This window comes from Pristis pectinata, chromosome 16 (assembly GCF_009764475.1).
Source record: "Pristis pectinata isolate sPriPec2 chromosome 16, sPriPec2.1.pri, whole genome shotgun sequence".
In the NCBI taxonomy this organism is placed as follows: domain Eukaryota; kingdom Metazoa; phylum Chordata; class Chondrichthyes; order Rhinopristiformes; family Pristidae; genus Pristis; species Pristis pectinata.
In genome coordinates, this window is record NC_067420.1 from 33412889 (window position 1) to 33437850 (window position 24962).

General features: G+C 43.0%; 1 protein-coding gene across 1 annotated transcript in view; it reads left to right on the forward strand.

Moving 5' to 3' along the window:
* lama5 (laminin, alpha 5) overlaps positions 1-24962 on the forward strand; it is a 225779-nt gene that overhangs the window by 99841 nt on the left and 100976 nt on the right. The window contains exons 7-20 of the mRNA XM_052031153.1: positions 2644-2759; positions 7485-7603; positions 8933-9023; positions 9121-9255; positions 12366-12428; positions 13724-13864; positions 14618-14755; positions 15968-16102; positions 18042-18176; positions 20115-20252; positions 22264-22310; positions 22853-22952; positions 23125-23177; positions 23563-23668. Of these exons, the coding sequence (XP_051887113.1) occupies positions 2644-2759; positions 7485-7603; positions 8933-9023; positions 9121-9255; positions 12366-12428; positions 13724-13864; positions 14618-14755; positions 15968-16102; positions 18042-18176; positions 20115-20252; positions 22264-22310; positions 22853-22952; positions 23125-23177; positions 23563-23668 (1517 nt within the window). The remainder of the gene's footprint in view (positions 1-2643; positions 2760-7484; positions 7604-8932; positions 9024-9120; positions 9256-12365; positions 12429-13723; positions 13865-14617; positions 14756-15967; positions 16103-18041; positions 18177-20114; positions 20253-22263; positions 22311-22852; positions 22953-23124; positions 23178-23562; positions 23669-24962) is intronic.

Here is a 24962-nt window from a genome sequence, read left to right on the forward strand (position 1 = left end):
ATTGGGAAGATTAAGTCACTCGTAACCTCAAATCTGCTGTTTAATGTGATCATAGTAGAATGATTGTAATCTCAACTCTGCACCCTATCATGTACTGAGCTGTAGTGTTCTATGTCCTATCTACCGATGGTAACATGTTACCAAATATCGATCTACCTCTGCCTTAAAAAAAATATTTAGAGACTTGTCTGCACTGCTGCTCAGAGGGTTCCAAACATTCATTGTCCTCTGAGAAAAAAATAATTTCACCTCATCCCACACTTTACAACCGTGATCTCCAGTTTTAGATTCTCTCACAGAGGAGGTCATGCCAAAATCCATGAGAATGTGTCAGAACATCACACGATAATTAGCTACATCTAAGGATTTAAAGATAAAAGGAACAGTTAAATAGGGACTAACTTGTTCTATTTAGAGCCATTAATTGAATAAATTTCGTTTCAGAGTTCGTGTTTGTACCTGCAAGCTGTTTTGGGTTTTTCATGATGTCATGGTATACAAATTCCCTGCCAAAATCACTTAAAATAAATTCTCCTCTTGATTAATCTGGCAACTGTTTATTTAAACACTTCCCTGAAAGATCAAGATTTTTGGCATTGAAGGGTACAGGTGAGAGAGGCTGTAGTTTTCATAGTGACATCAGCACTAGCAAGAGCTGATCACATGATCTCCATGAACCAAAGGTCGCATTAAGCAACAGGCTGAGTCTGTCAAATCCGTACTGGAACTCGGTAGGCTTGTCGATCATCAACAATCACATCTCCAACTCATCAGTAACATGCAGATGAACATTGCTTTGGAGGATCCATTATTCTCAAAGGGATGGATTTCTGAAATTTGCAAGTTCACTGGATACCAAAAATTAACTGCTGTTAATTTCTTCTGTAAAGAACACGCGATGACAAATACATAATGAAGTTATGATGTTTTTGGATTTGTACAAAAATGCCAATCCAAAAAGGTTGTTAAGTAGGTGTATGGAGTGTTGGCCTTCATTAGTCGGGGTATTGAGTTCAAGAGCTGCAAGGTGATGTTGCAGCTCTATAGAACTCTGGTTAGACTACACTTAGAGTATTGTGTTCAGTTTTGGTTGCCTCATTATAAGAAGGAGGTGGTAGCTTTAGGGAGGGTGCAGAGGAAATTTACCAGGATGTTGCCGGGATTGGAGAGCATGTCTTATGAGGATAGGTTAAGCTAGCTAGGGCTTTTCTTTTTGGAGAGAAGGAGGACGAGAGGTGACTTGATAGAGGTCTACATGATAAGAGACATAGATCGAGTGGACAGTTAGAGACTTTTTCCCAGTGCGACAATGGCTAACAGGAGGGGACATAATTTTAAGGTGATTGGAGGAAGGTATAAGGGGGATGTCGGGTAAGTTTCTTAGACAGAGTTGTGGGTGCGTGGAACGCACTGCCTGCAGAGGTTGTGGGGGAAGATACATTAGGGACATTTAAGAGACTCTTAGATAGACACATGAATGATAGAAAAATAGGGGGCGATGTGGGAGGGAAGGGTTAGATAGATCCTAGAGCAGGATAAAATGTCGGCACAATATTGTGGGCTGAAGGGCCTGTACTGTACTGTGCTGTAGTGTTCTATGTTCTTTCTTAATGGTCCTCAAACCAAGAGCTTTGAAAGTCCATACCACAGGAGTCTCTGTCAAATTCAGTGCATTTTTGCTGTAGAGATTTGGATTCGTTATGGAAATGTTGAAAGGTTAAATGGTTTGGAAAGTACCAGATAAAAGTGAAGTTCCTTGAGCCAGTCATGACACTTATTTGCGTAGGTAACTGATTAGCTTTCTGCTTATCCACTAATGACCATCCTACCAATTAAACCATTGGTTTGCAAAGATATCTTCAACTGGCTCCAGATCCCAAGTTGATGGACCGTTTTTCATTGATGTTAGCACAACTGGAGACCTGTTGAATTTGGATGTTGCCAAAGAGGATTGTGTAGATTACCTTTCACCCCTTCCAAGTGGCTCAGTTTGAAGGCAGCTCATCCTTTAATGTGATGTAGGAGCCGCCGACAAGGCCAGCATTTATTGCCCATCGCTAAATCCCCTTGAGCAGCTAGATGGATTCAGAGGGTAGTGAAAAGTCAGCCACATTGAGTCAGGAATTGCATATAGACTGGGGAAGGGTGACACATTTCCTTCCCTAAGGGAAATTTATGACAATGAAGTTAATGCCATGATATTGTTCTCTTTTCACCAGATTCTTTTTAACTAACACAAAGAATTTAGTTTCCTGCATTGCTGTGGTTGGATCATGTGTAGGCTTCTGTCAAAGTCCAGGCACATAATCAGTGTGCCACCATTTCCCAGACTTTCTACATCTTTCAGATGGTGCTACCTTCATTTAGACATTGAACTGTGATGTGTCTGCCTTTTGTGTGATAGAGATGCTTTAGCAATATTCGAAGAAGGGGTGGGTTAATCACTATCACAGAATTCATTCATTGCAAAGTACTTTGGGTTAGTTCCAAGTATGCAATCGAATGCTATCTAAATTCAGGTTCCTTATTTCTAACCTTTGATCTTGTGCTGTTGCCCAGTGACTAGTGTGCTGCACTCACGGTAGCTAAAAATGAAATAAATTTTGTGTGCCAGTAATTCAGTCATTTCTATGTCATTCACAGGCTTCAGTGTGATTGTCAACACAACACCTGTGGAGTGTCATGTGATCATTGTTGCCCTGGATACAATCAGTTGCCTTGGAAACCTGCAACAACAGACAGTGCAAATGAATGTGAACGTATGTATTTTCATGAAATTTTGGCATCTTAAGAAACTACATTTAAAACATTGAATGTTGCTTCACCTGTTGCGGATGTTTTGACAGAATTCCATGAAAGAGAAAGGCAATTGGTCATCTCTTGTGGTACCATATACCATCCCAGTCCCCACTAGGTGGTTCAGAGGCAATTGATGATTTAACTTTAGTTTACTCACTAGCCCACATATACATTTACATCCGCTCCACCAGCCTTGGTTTGGTTTCGTGGTTGTGTTTTGTTTCATTTAGAATTTATTTTCCACAGCCCATTCTCTTTATAAAATCACTTGCTTTCTGAATTGTCTGTGGCTTTTTTTTCCCCCTTTCTTACCTTGCAAACCGGGTCCCTACCCTATTCTGTCACTGTTAGTGAGTTCAATTCTGGTTCAGAATTTTTAGCTTTGACTACTTTCAGTTGCAAGCATTAATCTTGCACTCCTGTTCTGACTGGTTGATATAAAGGCCTAATCCTGCTATTTGTGCTGGTATTTACTTAGAACAAATCACTGCAATGAGAAAGCACTGTGGTTGCTTTATTTATCCCAGAGATTTAATTGTGTCCTCGTTGAGATTCTTTAACCTAGTGGCAGTGCCAGCAGTAATTACTCTGAGTGGGAAATAATTTACAAAGTTGAAGACCTGATTATTAATTAATAGTTTGTTAATTAAACAGATTGATTACAAATGCATCATCATTACTTAAAATTAATTGGGGAGAATTTTAACAATGAGTTATAGAGAAATACAGCATGGAAACAGGCCCTTCGGCCCAACTCATACATGCTGACAATGGTGCCCACCAAGTTGGTCCCATTTACCCACGTTTGGCCCATATCCCTCTAAACTCCTCCTGTCCATGTTCTTATCCAAATGTCTTTTAAATGTTGTTATCGTACCAGCCTTAACCATACTCTCTGGCAGCTCATTCCATATGTGTACCATCCTCTGTGTGAAGAAGTTGCCCCTCAGGTCCCTTTTCAACCTTTCACCTCTCACCTTAAACCTATGCCCTCTAAGATGAGATTTCTTTATTAGTCACATGTACATCAAACCACACAGTGAAATGCATCTTTGCGTAGAGTGTTCTGGGGGCAGCCCACAAGTGTCACCATGCTTCCGGTGCCAACATAGCATGCCCACAACTTCCTAACCCGTATGTCTTTGGGAGGAAACCGCAGCACCCGGAGGAAACCCACACAGACACGGGGAGAACGTACAAGCTCCTTACAGACAGTGGCTGGAATTGAACCCGGGTCGCTGGCACTGTAATAGCATTACGCTAACCGCTACACTACCATTGAACCATTGGTTTTTCTGATCAATGTGAAAGCAGATGATCAGAGTTCACTGTGTCAGCAAGTTTAATTAAGTTATATTTGGTGATCAGTAGGGTTATAGAGTTCATGCATCAGACGGTATATGTGGGAAGGGGCATTCCCCCCAATGTTGGGGATGAAGAGGGTGATGAGTTCTGAAGGAACATAATCGAATACAAGGCAGTGAGTGCTCACTTTGCACAGAATCTCACCTTCTGTGAAAGGGAGCACCTCCTGTGGCGAAACAAACTCGTGCACTGTGTTCTCCTCTTTGGGCAACTGTGGACACAGCTTGTACATAGCGGCACAGATGAAGACTCTGCACATTCACCCTTCCATACCCCACATGATTTTAACCACCTCTATAAGGTCTCCCCTCAATCTCCACATTCCAAGGAATAAAGTCCCAGCCTGCCCTCGAGTCCTCACAACATCTCCTTAATTCTTCATCAATGTTACATTGTTCGCAAGAAAAAACCTTTTAAAATTCAATGCATTGATTTCCCTTTGTGCTTCCCTGTGACCTCAAGGAGTGGTATACATCAGTGCAGTGTTTTCCCAATTATTGTGCTATGTTCGGTGTGATTGCTTTAAGCCTATGATGTTTTGCCTTGTGTTAAATTGTCTTGCTTTACAGTGGAGAGAGGAATGATTGATGTTTTTCTCAGTCAATGAAAATCATAGTGCTGGACAACTCCTCAGTGCCACCCAAGCAATAACTGGGTGTAGTGTGCAGAGGAACAAACTCCTTTGCTTCTAAATCACACTGCATTCAGACTTCCTCTGCAGCTTTTCTGGTGTTAACGCTTGACTGCACTTTGCACCTTGAAAAAGACACAGCAAGTGTAAAATCATGTCGAAGACCTTTCAAGCTCCAAACTCTTCTTACGATGTTGATCAGACATTGGGTGCATACTGATCTAGAAAGGACTGGGGTATGACTGCACGTAGAGAAGCTTTTTAGCTGCTGCCCAATTGTTCCGTGCCCAATCAAAGAGAAACGTCACTATCAATCTTCCACACCTTAGCCACAGTAACTCCCATTCCATTGGGTATTGTTTGCCATAGTGGTGTCAAGTCATGCCAAGTTCCTCCAACAGAGCCTGATATGACCAGCTGCTTGAGATGTTGCTGTTACTCAACTGTGCTGGTCACCTCCAGGGACGGAGACTTAAATTAACAAAGATACATACATGATGCAACTTCTGACATACCAAGATTTAGATTTTGATATCTTTATTAGTCACATGTACATCGTAACACACAGTGAAATACATCTTTTGCGTAGAGTGTTCTGGGGGCAGCCCACAAGTGTTGTTAATTTAAAACTTTGTGTTTTAAATAATCAAATGACAACCAAATAATTAAGAAATCAGTACATGCTTGTCCATGTGACTATTGCTGTCCCATTGATGGTGTTGGTGTCTTTAAGGTTCAATTTCAACCCAAATTTCCTCTTTTTTTTTCCTCAACACCCTGTAGTGGCCCTTGATGAGTGTGTCATGCGGAAACTTCCAAACTAAATTAAGATAAGATATTTATTTATTAGTCACATGTACATCGAAACACACAGTGAAATGCATCTTTTTGTATTACTGAGAATGTGCTGGGGGGCAGCCCGCAAGTGCCGCCACTCTTCCGGCGCCAACATAACATGCCCACAACTCCTAACCTGTATGTCTTTGGAATGCGGGAGGAAACCCACGCAGACACGGGGAGAACATACAAACTCCTTACAGATAGCGGCGGCAAGAAGTTTGTCCTTATCGTAACATGCTGAGTATGTCACACGCAGAGCCACTTGAGTCACTGCCTCCTAACTCCAGCGACCTGGGTTCAATCCTGACCATCCGGTTTTGTCCATGTGGAGTTTACATGTTCTCCCAGTGACCATATGTGCTTCCTGTGGGCACTCCAATTTCCTTCTACATCCCAAAGACAGGCAGGTTGGTAGGTTAATTGCTCCCAGTGTCTAGGTGAGTGGTAGAAGGGGTGGGGGGGGTTGGGGGGTGTGGTTGGGGGGGTGGGGGGGTTGGTGGGTGTTGGGGGGGTTGGTGGGTGTTGGGAGGGGTTGGAGCAGGGGTGCGGGAGGGGTGGGGTGGGGGGAGAACGTGGTGAGAATGAAATGGGATTAGTGTAAATGGGTATTTGATGATGGGTGTGGACTCAGTGGGCTGAAGGACAACTGTATGGCTTTATGCTTCTGATACATAGAAATGCTCTCGATCAGAGACTGGGGGTCTCTGATCTCAATCAGGGAATGGGCCCTGATATTATGTATTTTATAAGTTTTGCAGCTGGGTTGTATATGAATCACTCTGCTCAAGGTTAAGTTTGAGTTGCTTTATGTACTGATCCTCCTTCATACCTTCATATTGTAACTGATAACGGTGCAGGTATTGCAAAAAGAGGTCATAATCTACTTACTGAACTGTCAGGTCTACCTACCTGTTCTTATAAATGTTGAGGTTTTACACAACAGAGTACAAGACCTCAAGCACAAGTCTCACTGCATTTAATCTCACAGAATGATGCAGATGAAGAATCCATCAGCCTGTAGAACTAACCTGAGACCACATCATTACATGAATGAAAAAAAAAATAGGGGGCTATGTGGGAGGGAAGGGTTAGATAGATCTTAGAGCAGGATAAAATGTCGGCACAACATTGTGGGCCGAAGGGCCTGTATTGTGCTGTAGTGTTCTATGTTCTAACTTGGTACAAGGAAGCAGATCTATAACCTATTTATCACATTGACAGTGCCTAAATTCTTCATTCCCCAATCTGTCACCTTGGGCTCAATTAATAATAATTGTGAAATTGATATCCAGCAAATAGAACTTTGGCCTTTGTCAGGGAGGGGGTCAGATGGGTTCAATGGCAGGTTGCTCTTTTTTTTATAAAAGAGGACTTTACTATAAGTTTGAGTCTCGCTAATACCAACCTAGCAACAATAATGAGTGATGCACACTCGAAACTGGAGCAGATTTCTGACTTCATTGTCTGTTTGGTAAGCTGACAGAGTGAATCTCTTGTCTTGCATAAGGAATGTGATTCATTGCTTTCAAAGGAGTGAAAATCTGGCTGTTTTTTTTTATAAAGGGCTGACAGCTGTGTCATGTTACTGCTGCTGCAAATAATACTCACAGCTCCTACATGCTGTTTTCTAAATAGTCCAGGAGGATATGACTTCAGACGTAGTGAATGGTTTTGTTGTGTTCAACAGTAATCTAAGAGACCAGAAAAGGGTTTCCTTCATGCGGAATGAATAAGGATCTTTCTGAACTGGAATTCAGAGTTGTGCAATGCACCTTATCAAAGTTCATGGATATTGCACATTCTATAGATGTGGTCTCAATGAATAATTCTTCTAATTTTCGTCCTGCAGCCTGCAATTGTAATGGTCATGCATCTGAATGTGTGTATGATCCCGCAGTAGACCAGCGTCAAGGGAGCTTGAATCGGCATGGCCAATACGAAGGAGGTGGTGTCTGTATTGATTGCCAGGTAGGTACATCACTTTATATACACTGTTCATGTCATTGCTTCTGTCAAGATTTTGTAGTTTAGCTTCTAACCTGGAGTTGGATGAAGTTTTGTCGGGGTGAGTTTCTATCATTTGCTGCAGCCTTTTCACCCATGAACCAATTGCTGTTGCATTACATAGGATGGAACCCAGTGGTACAACACATAGTGCTGTTGCTGCACAGATCCAGTAAACTGGGGTCAATCGTGACCTTGTATGGAGTTAGCACATTCTCCCTGCAACCCCACAGGTTTCTTCCCGCGTGCTCTGGTTTCCTCCCACATCCTAAAGACACGCTGGTCGGTTAATTGGCTACTGTTAATTCCTCCTTAATGTAAGTGAGTGGCAGACAAATCAGGGGAAGTTGATGGGCAGGTGAAAGAGAATAGTTTATAAGGAAATATTTGGAGGAATAAGACTGATAAAAATATAAGATATCTTTATTAGTCACGTACATCGAAACACACAGTGAAATGTATCTTTTGCGTAGAGTGTTCTGGGGGCAGCCCACAAGTGTCACCACGCTTCCGGCGCTAATATAGCATGCCCACAACTTCCTAACCCGTAAGTCTTTGGAATGTGGGAGGAAACCAGAGCACCCGGAGGAAACCCACTCAGACACGGGGAAAACGTACAAACTCCTTACAGACAGCAGCCGGAATTGAACCCGGGTCACTGGTGCTGTAATAGCGTTACACTACCGTGCTCTGAGAGCTGACATAAACTCAATGGGTTCAATGTCATAAAAAAATATGAGATATAATTTGGGAAATATGGGGAGAATAAAACATGGGTTAATGTAGAATATGTATCAATAGGTGGTTGATGGTGGACATGGATTTTGGTGGGTCTGAAGGCCCTGTTTCCATGCTGTAAGACTCTATGGAAACTTAAAAGTACTGCAATTTGCAAGTAAATGAGATTAGTGTAGGTAGGTACAAGGGGCAGCATGGATATGGTGGGCCGAAAGGTCTGCTTCTGTGCTACAAGACTCTATGGCTCAATAATTCCTTAGTATGTTGGTCTACCTCCTTCAGTCATCATGCTGCATGTTGGATAGCAACTACTATAAGACAAGAGAAGGGCCAAGCTCAGCCCTAATTTGCATGTTACAAATAGAGTGACAAAATTTGGAGGAAATCCCCTCCTCCCACAACCCTCCCCCCTCCCCACCGTCTCTCCACATCCCAGCCCACACTTCTTTTTTTTTAAAGACACAGCTTTTCCCTTTGACCTTTTCTACTGCATTGCTTTTGGAGTTAAATGTGCGCAACACTAGTGGTTAAAGTACTTCTTGTGATACCTTCCAGCACAACACTGCCGGGGTGAACTGTGAGCGTTGTGTGGATGGATATTATCGGGCCCCCAACGTTCCAGCTGATTCTGTGGATGCCTGTATTCGTAGGTTTTGCTCAATATGTCATTTATTTATAATATTTTCTTGAGTGCGGGAAGCTGGAAAACAGCACTTGAACTGATATGCACCATGTTGTTTCAGCTTGTAATTGCGATTCCGAGTTCACAGAAGGTACCTGTGAGGATAACACAGGCCGCTGCTACTGCAAGTACAATTACGCTGGTGAGAATTGTGACCAGTGTGCCCCAGGATATTACGACTTCCCCAGCTGTCACCGTAAGTACAGCAGATATAGATAAGATATCTTTATTAGTCACATGTACATCGAAACACACAGTGACATACATATTTTGTGTGGAGTGTTCTGGGGGCAGCCCACAAGTGTCGCCACACTTCCAGCGCCAACGTAGCATGCCCATAACTTCATCACCCCTATGCCTTTGGAATGTGGGAGGAAACCAGAGCAGCTGGGTGTTCCAATTCACTGCTGTGATTTGCAGAACTAAGTAAAAATGTTATAAAGGTAAAGTTTTGAGGTGGAGATAAATGAAAGAGTTGAGCTGTTTGGAGGGTTCACAGTGGCAGTGTTAGGAACCCAGACCAGGCAGCAAGATACTGGATCAGCATGAAAACCTAACAGGGGACCTTAATCTCCTTTGCTCTTACTGTAGAGGCTTAGAACATAGAACATTACAACACAGTACAGCTCCTTCAGCCCACGATGTTGCGCCAACATTTTATCCTGCTCTAATATCTATCTAACCCTTCCCTCCCATGTAGCCCTCCATTTCTCTATCATTCATGTGGCTATCTAAGAGTCTCTTAAATGTCCCAAATGTATCTGCCCCCACAACCTCTGCCAGCAGTGCATTCCACGCACCCACCACTCTCTGTATAAAAAAAAAACTTAACTCTGACACCCCCCTTATACCTTCCTCCAATCACTTAAAATGATGTCCCCTCGTGTTAGCCATTGTCGCCCTGGGGAAAAAGTCTGACTGTCCACTCGATCTATGCCTCTTATCATCTTGTACACCTCTATCAAGTCACCTCTCATCCTCCTTCTCTCCAAAGAGGAAAAGCCCTAGCTCACTCAACCTATCCTCATAAGACATGCTCTCCAGTACAGGCAGCATCCTGGTAAATCTCCTCTGCACCCTCTCTAGAACTTCCACATCCTTCCTCTAATGAGGCGACCAGAACTGAACACAATACTCCAAGTGTGGTCTGACCAGAGTTCTATAGAGCTGCAACATTACCTCTCGGCTCTTGAACTCAATCCCCTGACTAATGAAGGCCAACACACCATCCGCCTTCTTAACAACCCTATCGACCTATCGGCTTGGTTTGTTTCGTTCCAGCTCACTTTGCTCTTTGAGTCCTAGTGAGTGGTTCTCTTGATTTTACATGGCTTCTGAAGTTCTCTCCCTATTCCCTTTACAATACAGGGTATCCTCTGGTAAAATTAAGAACTCGTACCCATTCACTGCTTTCCCTATTTCCAGCTGTTCCAAAGCATTTCACCTCCAAGGAGATGCTTCAAATATATAGTGACTAATGTATTTTAATGAAGGCCATAGCCAAATTTTACACAGTAACATTCCATATTCAGCCATAAAGTAACTGCACAATGTTTAATTTCATTCACAAACCCTCAGAAAATGAAGCCACCCTTGACTGCATGAGGCATGACTTAGACAACATTCAGGCATTGGGCTGAAAAGTGGCAAATAACACTCACACTAGAAAGGTGTCAGGTAATGACCACGGCTAAGAGTAGTGAGTGTAGCTGCATTTAATGGCATGAACCTCAGCATCAACGTCCTCAGGGTCACCACTGATGAGAAGCTCAACTGGACAAGCTGCACAAATACAATAGTCAGAGGTTGGAACAAGTGACTCACCTCCTGACGCCCAAATAAACTTTCCACCATCTACAAGGCACAAGTCAGAAGTGTGAAGGAATCCTCTGCCCTTCCCTGGATGGGTGAATCTTCAACAACTTTCCAGAAACTCCACCATTCAGGGAAAAAGCAGCCCATTGATTGGCACCCTAAACATTCATTCCCTCCCCCGTTGGCAGACCATAGCTGCAGTGTGTCCCCTCTACAAAATGCACTGCAGTTCCTCACTTAGGCTGCACTGATGGTACCTCCCGAACCTGCAGCCTCCACCAAGAGGGCAAGGGCAGCAACGCACCATCCACCCATCTCAGGGTCTGAGTCCTGGAGCTCCTTCCCCAACAGCACCGTGGGAACACCTTCACCAGTAGGATTGTAGCAGTTCATGAAGCTGGCTCATCACTTGCTCAGGGGCAATTAGGGATGCTCAATAAAATCTGGCCTTGCAACACAAGAAATGTGTGAGTGTGACACAGGACAATCTGGCTTCTATAAAGTGTGCTGAGGATTGATGTTGATTAGGACACTAGGTCTGAACTGGTTCTCTTCAGTAGGTAACATAAATGTTCATGTCTGTTTGAAAGTGCACGTCTTACATTGATTCAACCAAAAGACAGTACAGCACTTCTTTGGACTGGCAATGAAGTGTTAGCCTCTAGAACCTGTGGCTCTTGGCTCAGAAGTGAGTGCATCATTACTGACCAATGGCGACAGCTGATGCCTCATGCTGGTGAAATACATTTCCCACACGCTCCCCATCATCTCCTGCCTTTGCCAAGAATGCCAGCAGAGACCTTTGCTGCATATTTCCTTTTGATTCAGATGTAGCACATCCTAAAGTGACTTTGCATGATTAAACCTGTGCAGATTTTGAGACTATGCAGTTGTGTTATCAGACCCTGGTTCAACATCATTTAGTGTCAATTCAGCACGATAATTGATTTCCAAAGGGAACTATCTGTGGCATAAAAAAGGTACAAATATGCACAGGCTGTGGGGATGTGAATGGCACTAATTATGTGTGGAACAAGTGCAGCAGTATGGCTACATGGCACATTGTTATACTGCATACATCTCCACACACATTCATACTGGTTTAAAATAAAATGTAGCCCCCAATTGCCTTTATTTTCCTGCTGCTAGCCCAGCCAAGGATTCAGGCAAGTGACTGTCCTTGAACCTCAGCAAATGATAATTTGCAGCCAGGTACCAGAAGGCAAACAGAAGTGGGCATTTATTTCTCTTCAATGTCTATCTTCTTCACCCACGTAGACTTGGAGCTTCGGTGATAAAATCAAAAATCAAAGGTTGGAAATGGGCCTTTTGTTAAAGAAACAACTTATAATAAGTGTGAGAGACTTCTGAAGTTGGCCTTCTGTCCTACAAATCTAATGTAAACAGATGGATGTGATTTAGGCTATATTTTGATCAGAAGATGACTGCTATATTAAACTATTGTGTTCCACTCACTGTCTGTTTATTCAGCAGCTTTGCCAGTGAATCCCACACAATCCACAGGGGCCTTGATTCATGTGGGTGAAATAATAAGTAAGTCACTGAACCTCAATCATGTAAAATGTCTTCAGTGCTTGTTTTGATTGCAGGTTTAATTGTGTTTTTAGGAGTTAGGTCACAGTTTGTCTGTGATCCTGTTACACAGGTTCAAAAAGCAAAATGGCCTTTGGCCAGTACCTCTCTACTCCAAGTGGACAGCTATTAGGAGGTTGAAGCATTAACCTCGGCAATGAGGATGGAAATCCTGAACAAGGCTGTAATTCATGATGCACATGTTCACACACTTGTACCTTACACCCAACTTTTTTGAACTGTTAACAGGAAGAGGAACCCTGATTGATTTTTCTTTTGTCTTCCAAACCCAAAGTACTGCACTGAGAGAACTGAGACCTCAAGTGTTCTTCCAGCTTTAATCTTAGCACAGTACGTAAGAAATAGAAGCTGGAGTATGCCATACAGTCTCTCAAACCTGCTCTGCCATTCCGTCAGAACAGAGTTGATCTGATCCTGGCCTCAACTCCACTTCCTAGGCTGTCCCGATAACCCTCAATTCCCCAAGCCCCAAAGCATCTGTCTGTATCAGCCTTAAAGATATTGTGCACAACACAGCTCTCAAGGAGAGAGTATTTTTGAAATGGACAACCCCTTGTCGTATTCTGAAACTCTGCCTTCGAGTTCTAGATTTTTCCACAAGAGGAAGAGCCTTCTCCATATCCATATTGTCAAGCCCCCTACAAATGTTTCATATTTCAATAAGATCGTCTTGCATTGTTCTGAACTCAGATGAGTATAGGCCTAACCTGCTCAATTTGTCCTCATAAACAACCTCTTCATTCCAGATATCAATCCAGAGAAATTCTTTGAACACATACATTCTTCCCACCCCCTCCTTTTAAGTAAGAAGAACAAAACTGAATGAAGTGTTCCAGGACTGGTCTCACTGATGCTTTCCACAGCTGTGGCAAGACTTCTCTACTTTTGTACCCCATGAGTGTGCATGAGTGGTCTGCGTTTGTATGTGTCGTGTGCGCGCTGGAGAAGAGAATGGGAACACAGCGTTTGAAAGTCTTTTCTAGCTGGGTGAGAGCAGGAGAAAGAAGGGGACAGGTCTCAATCCTGACGATTTTTCATCAGTAGGAGTGCCCAACACCATTAAGCGCATTAGCAGAGATTGTTGTCACCTCTGCAGCCGGTAAACAAGGGTAGGTGAATTGGTGACATTTGCTAAAGTGCCATCCGAACCAATCTCCAAAGTTTAAATAATTATTGCATGATAATTGTGGTAATAGTTAGTAAATATTTGTTGTCTGTGTATCTCTTTCCGGTAGACTGTGACTGCAGTGCAGTGGGAACCCAGAACAATGACTGCCAGCCAGACCCGCACACAGGGACCTGCAGCTGCAAGCCAAATTTCACAGGCCGCTTCTGTAATCAGTGTGTGCGTCAGCACTTTGGAGCAAGCTGCCAGCGTAAGTTAGCCCTGCATCCAGAAGAGGATTCCCTCCTTCACTGCTCTGTCACGCTGATGGTAACGGCCCACCCTTGTCTGTGCCTGTGTTATTGAGAGGTGGTGGCAGTGAGGAGTGGGGAGGGTAGGCCCAGAATGTGAGGTAATAGAGGTCCACTATTCATGCCCAAAAACAAAGCCAAGTTACTTCGTGCAACTTTCAAATTGACAATATGTCGCATTTATGTAGCACCTTAACTTTTAATGCAGTAAATTGTCCTGAGGATTATTGTACAATATTTGTAACTGAGTTGCATGGGATGATAAGCAAAAGTTTTGTCTGAAGATGGGTTTTAATGAGTTTATTAATGGGGGAGAGAAAGTTGGAGAGGTTGAGCTAGGGAATTCCAGAGCTTGGACCCTACTATGGCCACCAGTGGAGGATGCCAGTGCTCAGAGGTGCAGAGGTTTTGTGGGGAGGAAGTGTTAGAGATAGGGAGGGGCAAAGCCATGGAGGGATTGGAAAATGTAAAGGAACAAGAATTTCATTATGACAATAAACTAACCTGAATCTGTGTCCCATCTCAGCATAGGAAATGTATCCAGTACTGATAACCAACAGATTGGTCATCTGGAAGGTGGTTTGGTCAATGAGTTATTGAACTGAGCACTCAGTTTTTTTCAAACTGTTACTCTGAAGATTTTGAGGCGGCTCTGTTTGGTGATAGCTGAGTTAACCCAAGCTTTCTGCAAATATCTTTATTTCCAACGGTAGCCTGTCGCTGTTCTGGCCCTGGTGTTACCGACGGGAGCTGCAATGAGGAGACAGGACAGTGCTTTTGTCGGCAAGGATTTGAAGGTTTCTACTGCAACCAGTGTGCCCCAGGCTATTTCAACTACCCACTTTGCCAATGTGAGTTTGTGCTTGCACTTCCAACTAAGAATTCTGCACTGGTAGATGAATTTAGGAAATATCTTGATATGAATCCTGCATCATTGGGGTTTCAGAATTTCCCTTCAAAGATGTGAATGCTGAATATTAATGTAAGCCTTTGTTTGAAATGCTTGCTGAAAGCAAAGCTGAAGATGGATAATATTGATTACCAAATATCGGAAAATTATTGTGTTCAATTCATCTAGACAAAAATTATTAGAACCATATAAAATATTTTCAGATCAAAATTCATTATTTGAGTTGAGTGATTTTTGTTTTAACTAATCGGAGGTAGTTAAAAGTGAAACATTAGAGAAAGGATTTACATTTACGATGGGCCTTTGGTATCTTTTTGGGGCGCCAAAGCAAAGCTTGCATTATTAATGGAGGAGCAAAATTGACTGCAGATGCTGGAATCTGGAGCAAAAAAAAACTGTGGGTCGAGCAACATCTGTGGAGGTGAAGGGGTGGTTGGCATTTTGGGTCAAGACCCTGCATCAGTCCTGCTGAGTTCTTCCAGCAGTTTACTGTTTGTTTATGTTGTTAATCTCAGTCCCAAAATCAGAACTATGAAATGAGTCATGCTCAGAGGATTGAAAGGGTGCTTTGATCTTTTGAAGTGGGAGCTCGAATTATGTTTTGTGCCGTGTGCCACCAAATTCAAAAACAGGCCCTGTTCATATTTATTCAGTTTCTGTTGTTATTGAATATAGTATGCTTATTTTTTTTATTATTAATGCTCTTTGTGGTACTGACAGTTTGAAGGATCAATGACCAGTTTTCTGGTGTGTTCAACCTACTGTGCACCTGGAATGTTTTAGAACTTTGTAGTTTTCTAGCTGTTCTGTTTGCTTAGAGAACTATAGACTCTGCAGCTCAAAGTATGTCATTGCATGTAAAGCTTTTTCCGACCATCCCAAGTTTAGAAGTAGCAAGGTGTTATAGACATTCAAGACTATTTTCAACTCTTTTTTTTAATCCCTGAATAAACATTTGTTTATTCAGAGAGATCAGTTTAAAGTTACTTATGGAGGCTGTAGGTTTAAGTCTGGAGTGCAGTCATGTTGTATGTATTTCCCAGGATATCAATGCCAGCTGGAAAGTGGATAAAATGAATACTGGATGTCAGCTCCCAAGGGACGGGGTTTTGAAGAGAAACTGATATCTTATTTTCTGTTCCTCCTCTTGCAGTGTGTAGCTGCAGCATTGCCGGAAGCCTGCCTGAAGTTTGCGATCACTCTGGGCGTTGTCTGTGCAAGCCGGAATTCGACGGGGCTCGCTGTGACCAGTGCGCTATTGGCTTCCATTCCTATCCACATTGCCATGGTTAGGCTCTGCACTTTCCAGATGGTTTTGGCAAAGAGTTACATGGGCCACTAGAAACAGCCCAGATTGTTTGTGGGGAGGTGAGGGGTGACTGGGGAGGGGAAAGCTGATTACACATAGCAGCCTGGAAATCTGAATTTACAGGGAGTGTTAAGGTCTTCCCAAATTTAATGGTGGAACATGATTTCTCCACTTCCCGGCTGCATTGAAAGGCTAGAGACACAAGTGACTGCAGATGCTGGAATCTGAAGCAAACGATAAACTGCTGGAAGAACTCAGCGGGTCAGGCAGCATCTGTGGAGGCAAAGGGATAGTCAACATTTTGGGTCAAGTCCCTGCATCAGGACTGAGAGTGTAAAAGGAAGACGGCTATTCTCCAGGATCTCTTAATTAAAGAACTGAGAGGGAGGGGCGTGACAGTGGCTGGTAGATGATAGAACAGGGAACATAGAACAGCACAGCACAGGAACAGGCCCTTCTAATTAAATTAACTAATTAAACGCCCAACTAAACTAATCCCTTCTGCCTACACGATGTCCATATCCCTCCATTCTCTGCACATCGATGTGCCTACCTAAGAACCTCTACAATGCCTCTATCGTATTTGCCTCCACTACCATCCCTGGCAGTGCATTCCAAGCACCCATCACTCTCTGTGTAAAAGAAACTTACTAAATGCATGCCCTCTAGTATTAGTCATTTCAATCCTGGGAAAAAGGCACCGACTATCAACTCTATCTGTGCCTCTCATAATCTTATAATCTTCTGTCAGGTGTCCCCTCAGCCTCTGCCGCTCCAGAGAAACAACCCAAGTTTGTCCAACCTCTCCTTATCACACGTGCCCTCTAATCCAGGCAGCGTCCTAGTAAACCTCTTCTGCACCCTCTCCAAGGCCTCCACGCCCTTCCTATAATGGGGTGACCAGAATTGAATGCAATAGTCCAGAGGCGGCCGAAGCAGAGTTTTATAAAGCTGCAACGTAACTTCCTGAGTCTTGAACTTCACGCGATAGTGGAGCCTGATGGAGAGGAAGAATGATGGGCAGATGGAGCTGGGTGGGGGAGGATGATGAGTCTCGTTAACAAGAGGGGGTGGGATGGAACAGGTGAACAAAGGGGCAGAAAACCTGTGTGGAATGGTGGGAGTGGGAAAGGAACATTGGAAGAGTGGGTTACTTAAAACTGAAAACTTCACTGTTCAGGCCAGGCTTGCTGGCTGATGATGAGGAAGGCAGTGATTGGTGGAAGGCCTCAACCAGGGAGTAGAGAGGAGGTTGGAAGAGATCCCAGAGAACAGAGATGAATAACTGAGGGTTAGAGTGTTAGCAGCAGGGATGGAGTGTCATGGGAGTGAAGGGACAAGTGGGAAAACTGGGAAGCAATTCCTGGATCATACGTAAAGAGTAACATTACCAATGTTCACCCAACTCCCTGCAGCATCTGCTTTTTTTCTGGCAGGTTTCTTGAGCCCTTTTAAAACTTATTGAAGTTATTGACTTGTATCCACACCATAGAGTGGTCGGTCACCAAACTTCCAGTCCAACTGAAAGCAGGAACGTTCATGGTGCCTTCAGATCCTTTAAGAATTTATGGTTGAAGAGGATGGGAAGTGAACAAATTACAGCGCTGATGAGCAGGCACCTTGGGAAGTGAATAATTTATGGGTGAGAGGATGTGGGAAATGGTTAAAGCAGGCTGGAAAAGGTGGAAAACCTGGCAAAGGAGCACCCTCCCTTGGCCTGGGAATGTGATGGAAGAAGGCGGCTGATAGGCAGAAGGGAAGTAGGCCACCATTCCATCTGCGTATCCATAGGGAAACCCACTGCAAGTACGAACCCATGACTGCCCTGTACCTGACAGCCCTACATGGCACAGATTGACGTTACTATTCTTTCCTTGGGTTCAAATGACTCCTAACTGGTTTCTTTTCCTTTCTGTAGTTTGCTCATGTGATGAGCGTGGATCAGTGAACAACCTCTGTGGTTCTACAGGCCAGTGCCAGTGCCTTCCCAGCTACTCAGGACCCACGTGCAACCAGTGTGCTCCAGGTTTCTATGGACACCCCAGCTGCACACGTGAGTAACTTACTGAATTGCATGTTAAATATTGGTCTTGAATCACAAAATCCTCCTTAAATAAGGTGAACAAAACACATCAGCTTGCAGAGCCCTACATCAACGTTGTAAAAGTGCTTTAGGTCTAGGTTTAGGTTAATGATGCTAAAGGTGATGACAAAAGCAGTAAAGATCCCATGATACAGGTCTCTTTTAGGAACTAGTACAGTGTCACAGGTCTTGAAACATACTCTTGTCTTTCTCTTGTCCCCACCTCATCATTGTATCTCCTTAACTTTCACATTGACCTTATTCCAAACACACTATCCATGGATTTTACCTTAGTAGGGGAAGGCTCTTCAATGTACCATCTCCCCTCAGTTGTAACACACAAAGCAAAAGTTCAGTTCTCCTAGCATTAAGCAAATTTTGGCCAAGTTGCAAAGCTCCAAATTCAAACCAGATTTGTGGTTAATTATTAATTGGAATTCACTTATTATTTCATTGGACAATTGTACTGAAGGAGTTAGATGACGAAGGGTTTGGAGCATGAAGCAGAGTGGCCAAGAGGCCTGTTTCTATGCAGCCCTGGCTGTGAGTGAGACATGGTCAGTTTTGAGCGTTACTGCTATTATTTGAGTTACACTGTGGTTGATAAACCTGATGTCCTGAATAAACTAAATGCTCATGGTGACAGAGATAACAGAGGCACATGGAAAGAAAATCTGCTGGTTAATAGGAAATGGGGAGTAGGTATAAATGGTTCTTATTCTGGTTGGCAAGGTGTCACAAAGATCAGTGCAGGCACTTCAACTTTTTACAATTTATGTAAAGGACTAGGATGAAGGCATCAAAGGTATAGTTGCTAAATTTGCTGATGGCAATGAATTTAAGTTGTGAAGAGGGACATGAGGCTACAGTAGGATATAGGAAGGTTAAAGCAATGACTGAATGATTGTGAGCGCATCTTTTGACTCAGGCTTTTAATTTTTTTTGTGAGACGGTTTTCTTCCTGACATGCTTGAGAGCCAAGATTTTCAGTCCAGATTCGGATTAATGCGAGGTGTTGCATTTTGGGAAGGCAAATGAGGGTAGGACTTTCACAGTGAACGGTAGGACCCTGGGGAGTGTTGTAGAACTGAGGAACTTAAGAGTACAAGTTCATAGTTCCTTGAAAGTGGCATCACAAGTAGACAGGGCGGTGAAGAAAGCTTTTGGTATGCTGGCCTTCAGCAGTCAGGGCATTGAGTATAGAAGTTGGGATCTTATGTTGCCATTGTACAAGACACAAGTAAGGCCACATTTGGAATATTGTGTTCAGTTTTGGTTGCCCTGCTATAGGAAAGATGCCATTAAGCTGGAAAGAGTGCAGAGGAGATTTTAGAGGATGTTGCTGGGACTTGAGGGACTGAGTTATGGAGAGAGGTTGAGCAGTTTGGGGCTTTTTTTATTGAAGCAGAGGAGAATGAGGGGTGATGTGTGTATAACATTGAGGGCATAGATAAGGTGAATGCTCACAGTCTTTTTTCCAGGGTTGGGGAATCAAGAACTAGAGGGAGTAGGTTTAAGGTGAGAGGGGAGAGGTTTGACAGGAACCTGAGGGCAACCTTTTCACCCAGAGGGTGGCCAGTATATGGAATGAGCTGCCAGAGGAAGTGGTTAACAACATTTAAAAGATACTTGGACAGGTACATGGATAGTAAAGGTTTATAAGGATATGGGCCAAATGCGGGCAAGTGGGACTAACTTAGATGAGAATCTTGATTGGAATCTTAGATGGGAATCTTGAATCTTGATTGGTATGGACCAGTTGGGTGGAAGGCCTGTTTCCGTGCTGTATGACTCTATTCCAGAGAGCGAGGTTTTAAAGGATATGTAAGTAGGTAAGACTCCTGGATGTTTAGGAGTATCATGTGTGAAGCAAATTCAAACCACTGACTACTTGGTTATTTATTGCAGCTTGTCTGTGTACCTTGGAGGGCTCGTACATTAACTCCTGCGACCAGGAAACGGGAGTGTGTAGTTGCCGTCCTTATGTGACGGGAGTGCATTGTGACACATGTGTAGAAGGAGCTTATGGTTTCCCAAATTGTCGAGGTAAGCAACTTGATAGCCTCCTGTCGTACTTTCAAACTGACGTTTGTTTCATTGAATAGGAGTTTGTGATCATAATTTTATGAAATTTGATTGGTACTCAATTTCAGAGTACATCTTGGGTGTATTTATGTTTAACCTACAGTGATCAGCTGTTTATTATTAGACACTAATAAGGACTCAAGAGCATGTGTAGTTCTCCTGGCCATGGGATCACACTGTGGGATATTACCTGTGTAGTTTGGCAAAATGAATGGGTTGACATCTCTACAGAGGAACTGTAGATGATAGTGTGCGATCTTTAGGATGTTAATGTTCCATCACTGCTGGGCATCTGGGTTAACAAATATTATAACACCACAATGAAACTGCAGTTATATCAAGTAGATTTTTGTCTTTGTGATTTGGGTGATAACCAAAAAAATCCACCGTGCAGTTTCCCATTCCAAGAGGAAAAAGTTGGGCCAGTCCTGACCTGATTGGACCACAGTTGACCTATTGTGTTCAGGTCTGGTCGCCATGCTATAGGAAGGATATGATTGTACTGGAGAGAGCGCAGAAGAGATTCATCGGACTGTTGCCTGGATTGGAGGACTTTAGTTATGGGGAAAGATTGGATAGGCAGAGCATCTTTTCCCTGGAGCGCAGGAGTCTGAGGGGTGACCTGATACGAGTATATGAAATTATAAGAGGCATGGTAGGAGTATCAGAAAACAAGAGGGAGTATGTTTAACATGAGAAGAAGGAGTTTTAAAGGGGATTTGAAGGGAATTTTTTTCAACACCAGAAGTGATTGATATCTGGAACTCACTGCCAGAGGAGGCTGTGGGATCAGATACAGTCACTTCACTTAAAAGACATTTGGACAGGCACTTAATTAGGCAAAGGATGCAGACATAATGTTGGCAAATGGAATTAGTGTCGATAGGCAAAATGATTGACCCGTAAGTGGTGTTCTGAAGGGCCCATTTCTGTGCTGTACAATTCTGTATGGGTGAGCAGTCCACTCTGCCGGGTGGTATGAAGAAAACCTACCCCAAGGAGCACTTCCATGGCGCCACGCTGCAGATAGTGTTTGATCCAGCCTGCCATCCATGCTCACCCCCCTCCTTTGCTGCCCTGTGGGACCAATGAAAGTCGACATCTTGCGATTCTCCTGTGCGGTGAAGCTGACCGTGATTGGCGACTCGGCCACAGGTGGTGGGTCCTGTTGGTGTCAATGACCTAAAAGGCATGTTAACCACTTTTGTTGTCTTTGATGATCAGATATTTATGAGCTGTTCAAATAGATCTAAATAATTAAAAATAATGTGCTTAAAACATCTTTAACTACTAGAAATTAATTTATAACATAAAGATAAATTAAATAAACAAGTTAACTAATCAAGGTTGGCAATTCAGCTTAAAAAAAGGGACCTTGCACCTGATCCCTCAACTCCACTCCTGCACCCACTGGTGAGTCCAGGGTAAGAGGGAGAGATCAGATGTTCCAACATAATGCACAGGTGCACTAGTCAGAAACAAACTGATCTGCCTGAAGGATGTCAACAAGGGTTCATGATTATATTTCAATTTATTGAAATACAAAATATTAAGTAAATAATTAAGTCAGAAAATATTCCTTTCATACAAATATGTTTGTTACCCTTCATTTGCCAATGTTTAGTTGCCTATTTGATGTGATGTTTACCTCCCATCACTTGAAGCATTAGAACTCAACAGGATTTCTTTTCATCTTTCAGGCTTCTCTGATGTAATCTTCATTTTCAAAGTGCCACCTATTTTCTCTTAAGTTCTTCTAAATGTAATTCTTAGCATTGTAATCATTGTTGGGGGTTTCACCTTAGTTAGGAATTGGATAATCTTTGTCCTTTGTTTAACAAAATAAGGAGCTTGTAGTTACAGACCAAGAGGTTCAAATCCAGTGGCGTAACTACCATATTTGGTGAGATAAAACTATCTGGTAAATGAGAGTTATTCTGGTATCTCACTGTGTTCCAATTTTTGTTTGTAGTGGCTTCCTGTGACCCAGCAGGTTCTATATCTCTCTCCACAAATGAAGTGAGTAAAATCCATTGCAATATGTTAAACTATTGAATTATATATTTTAACTGAGCAAACAGATCCCATCAAATGATGGCCAGAAGGTTAATGAGGGTGGGTGTAGGAAGAGGAGGACTTCCTCTGGGATTTTAATTGCACTCTTAACACAATGGGAGGGATTCCTTTGAATGCTAATTCTCACACATGGAAATAGGTCTTGTTGTGATGCCTTGATAATATTTTTGCAATATTAATGGCAGATTGCACATGGAGGAAAACTTCCTCCTCTTTGTGCTGAAGAAATGAATCTGTTTGTTTCAGATGGGTTTACATTTTTCTTCTGTGCAACACTGAGGACCTTAGCATTTAAACGCTAGTTGTTTCTTCCACTATAGAAGTGCTGAATTTAGGCGGGGCCCCACACTTGTCTTGTACCCAGTCCTATGGGGCTTTTCTGGTGGGAAGAGCAATACAGAAGTTTGAAGTAAACGTGCCAAGGTGAGCTTTTGCTGAGTGGGATATAACTGTCCAGGTATGTTTGTCTTTCCTTCCCCATTCAGGAATCCTGTCAATGTCGGAGAAATGTCGAAGGTTCCGCCTGTGATAAGTGCAAGCCTCTTTTTTGGAATCTGTCACCAGAAAACCCTTGGGGATGTTCCAGTAAGAAATTTCTTTATCACAACAGTGAAAATTTTGTGGAATTTTTACTTTGACATTTAATCACTATTTTTACAGGTTTTACCACCTGAATTCATTTATGGCTGAAATCTAATATACTCAGTGATTTTACATAATTTCCTAGCTGACTGCCTTCATGTACATTTATTTGCAGGCTGTCAGTGCCATATTGAAGGTACATTAAATGGTGTAGCAGAATGCTTGCAGGTTGGTTGAAACAATTTACCTACATACATACTTCGCTGAATCCCAGAAATATATTCATAAGATTGTTGATACTTTGTGCAGCTTTACTTTTGTCACTCTACTCAAAGAGTAGGCTTTTACTTGGAATTACTCACTCAATTTTCCCTTCTCCCTCCCTCCCTCCCCCCCCCCCCCCCCCCCCCCTCTCCCTGGAGCAAGACATTGTGTCCATCTGTCTCTGTGCATGTTGCTTTCCTGGCTGTTCCTAGAGAATAATTCCTGATCTCTGCAGACAGTACTGGTGCTGCAAGCCCTTGTCATTTAACATTAAAATTGAAGATATTGGCCATCAAAATGCAAAGTCTTTTTATGATGCTCTCTGTAATATTGCTGTTTTGCTTTGCAGAATGATGGCCAGTGTTACTGTAAGCCTAATGTCTGCACACGCCATTGTACAGCTTGTAAAGCAGGGTACTATAACCTCAACGGCAGGCATTATTTTGGTTGCCAAGGTGAGTTGCTTATTGCCCAGCCTGACATGTTCTCTTTTAACTTTATGTTATGTCAAATCAACACCTGTCCCTGCTGACTGGGGTTCAATCTGCATATACCTTTTAGCTACTATTATATCCAAAATTCTGAAAGCTGCTGTGACTGCTTTGTTTGGTTTGCAATAGTGAGTTGATACCCGAGAACTGGATTAATGAGAGAGATGGTGTGATCTATTTTTATCCACTGAAATTACAGGGAGACAGAACTTGTCTAAGGGGCTTTCATTCCTACTTCACTTTGAGCTTTGGGGAATCTTCACATCAGTCACCGAGAAAGGGGTGGATGGTGGTGATGGTGGACGTGGAGACCATTCTGGATTCACCCCGGCTTAATTTTTCACTCTGTTCCAAACAAGTCAGGAGATATATTTCCACCAATGCCACATTCTTGCAGCTATGCTGCATTACTGGGTCAGTTCTCTCCCATCCAAGTACAAGTTGTACAGAGAATGGTCACTGTACTCTTACATTCAACCAAGTCTCTAACTGTAGGACTGGAAGGGGTCATGTCAACATTGTAGACGGATGGGGAGAATACTGCCCTGGATCAGTGAAGTCAGTATCAGGACCGGCCACTTTGTGTCTTCTGGCTACTGCTTAAAAACAACTGTTGTGTCATCTCCAAGTCCTGGTCTTGTTGTGAGAGGAAAAAAGGGGTTTCAAGGCAATGGTTGCATTACTCCAACCTTTTGGTCATAGGCAGGGTGGATGCAGGCCTGAAGGCCTACCTATGTCCGTCCCGCATTCAGTGTTGTTGTAGCTACTATGAAGCAAATTGAACTGAGAAAGTGATTGTACCCTCCGTTGCGACATTTGTTTGGGCTTGGTGTAGATGCTGGAACTTTATCACCACCCCTTGGAAGAAACCCCAGAAACCCATCCCCAGTGAGAAGAATCTTTTCTCAAGGACATCAAGCATCCCCACATCAGCACTTGAATGCCATATCAGCTGCCGAATGTCTGAAACAGGGAGAATTTGAGATTCCCTTGCTTCCCAGTGGTAGTAAGTGATGCCTTTTATTTTCATTGTATCTACAGTTCACCAACCCCACTAAGTGGCATCACTGCAATACCAAAATTGTACCATGCTTGGTGAAGGAGAACGTTCAGTGTCTCAGATCGATATTCATACTGAGCAATCCATATTCGCTGAAAATCTCATTCAATGCTGCAATTTGATTAGGATTCCCTGTTCAAGAATTGATAGAAATGTTCTTCACTGACTACAGCACAACCCTTGAGAATCTCAATTTCA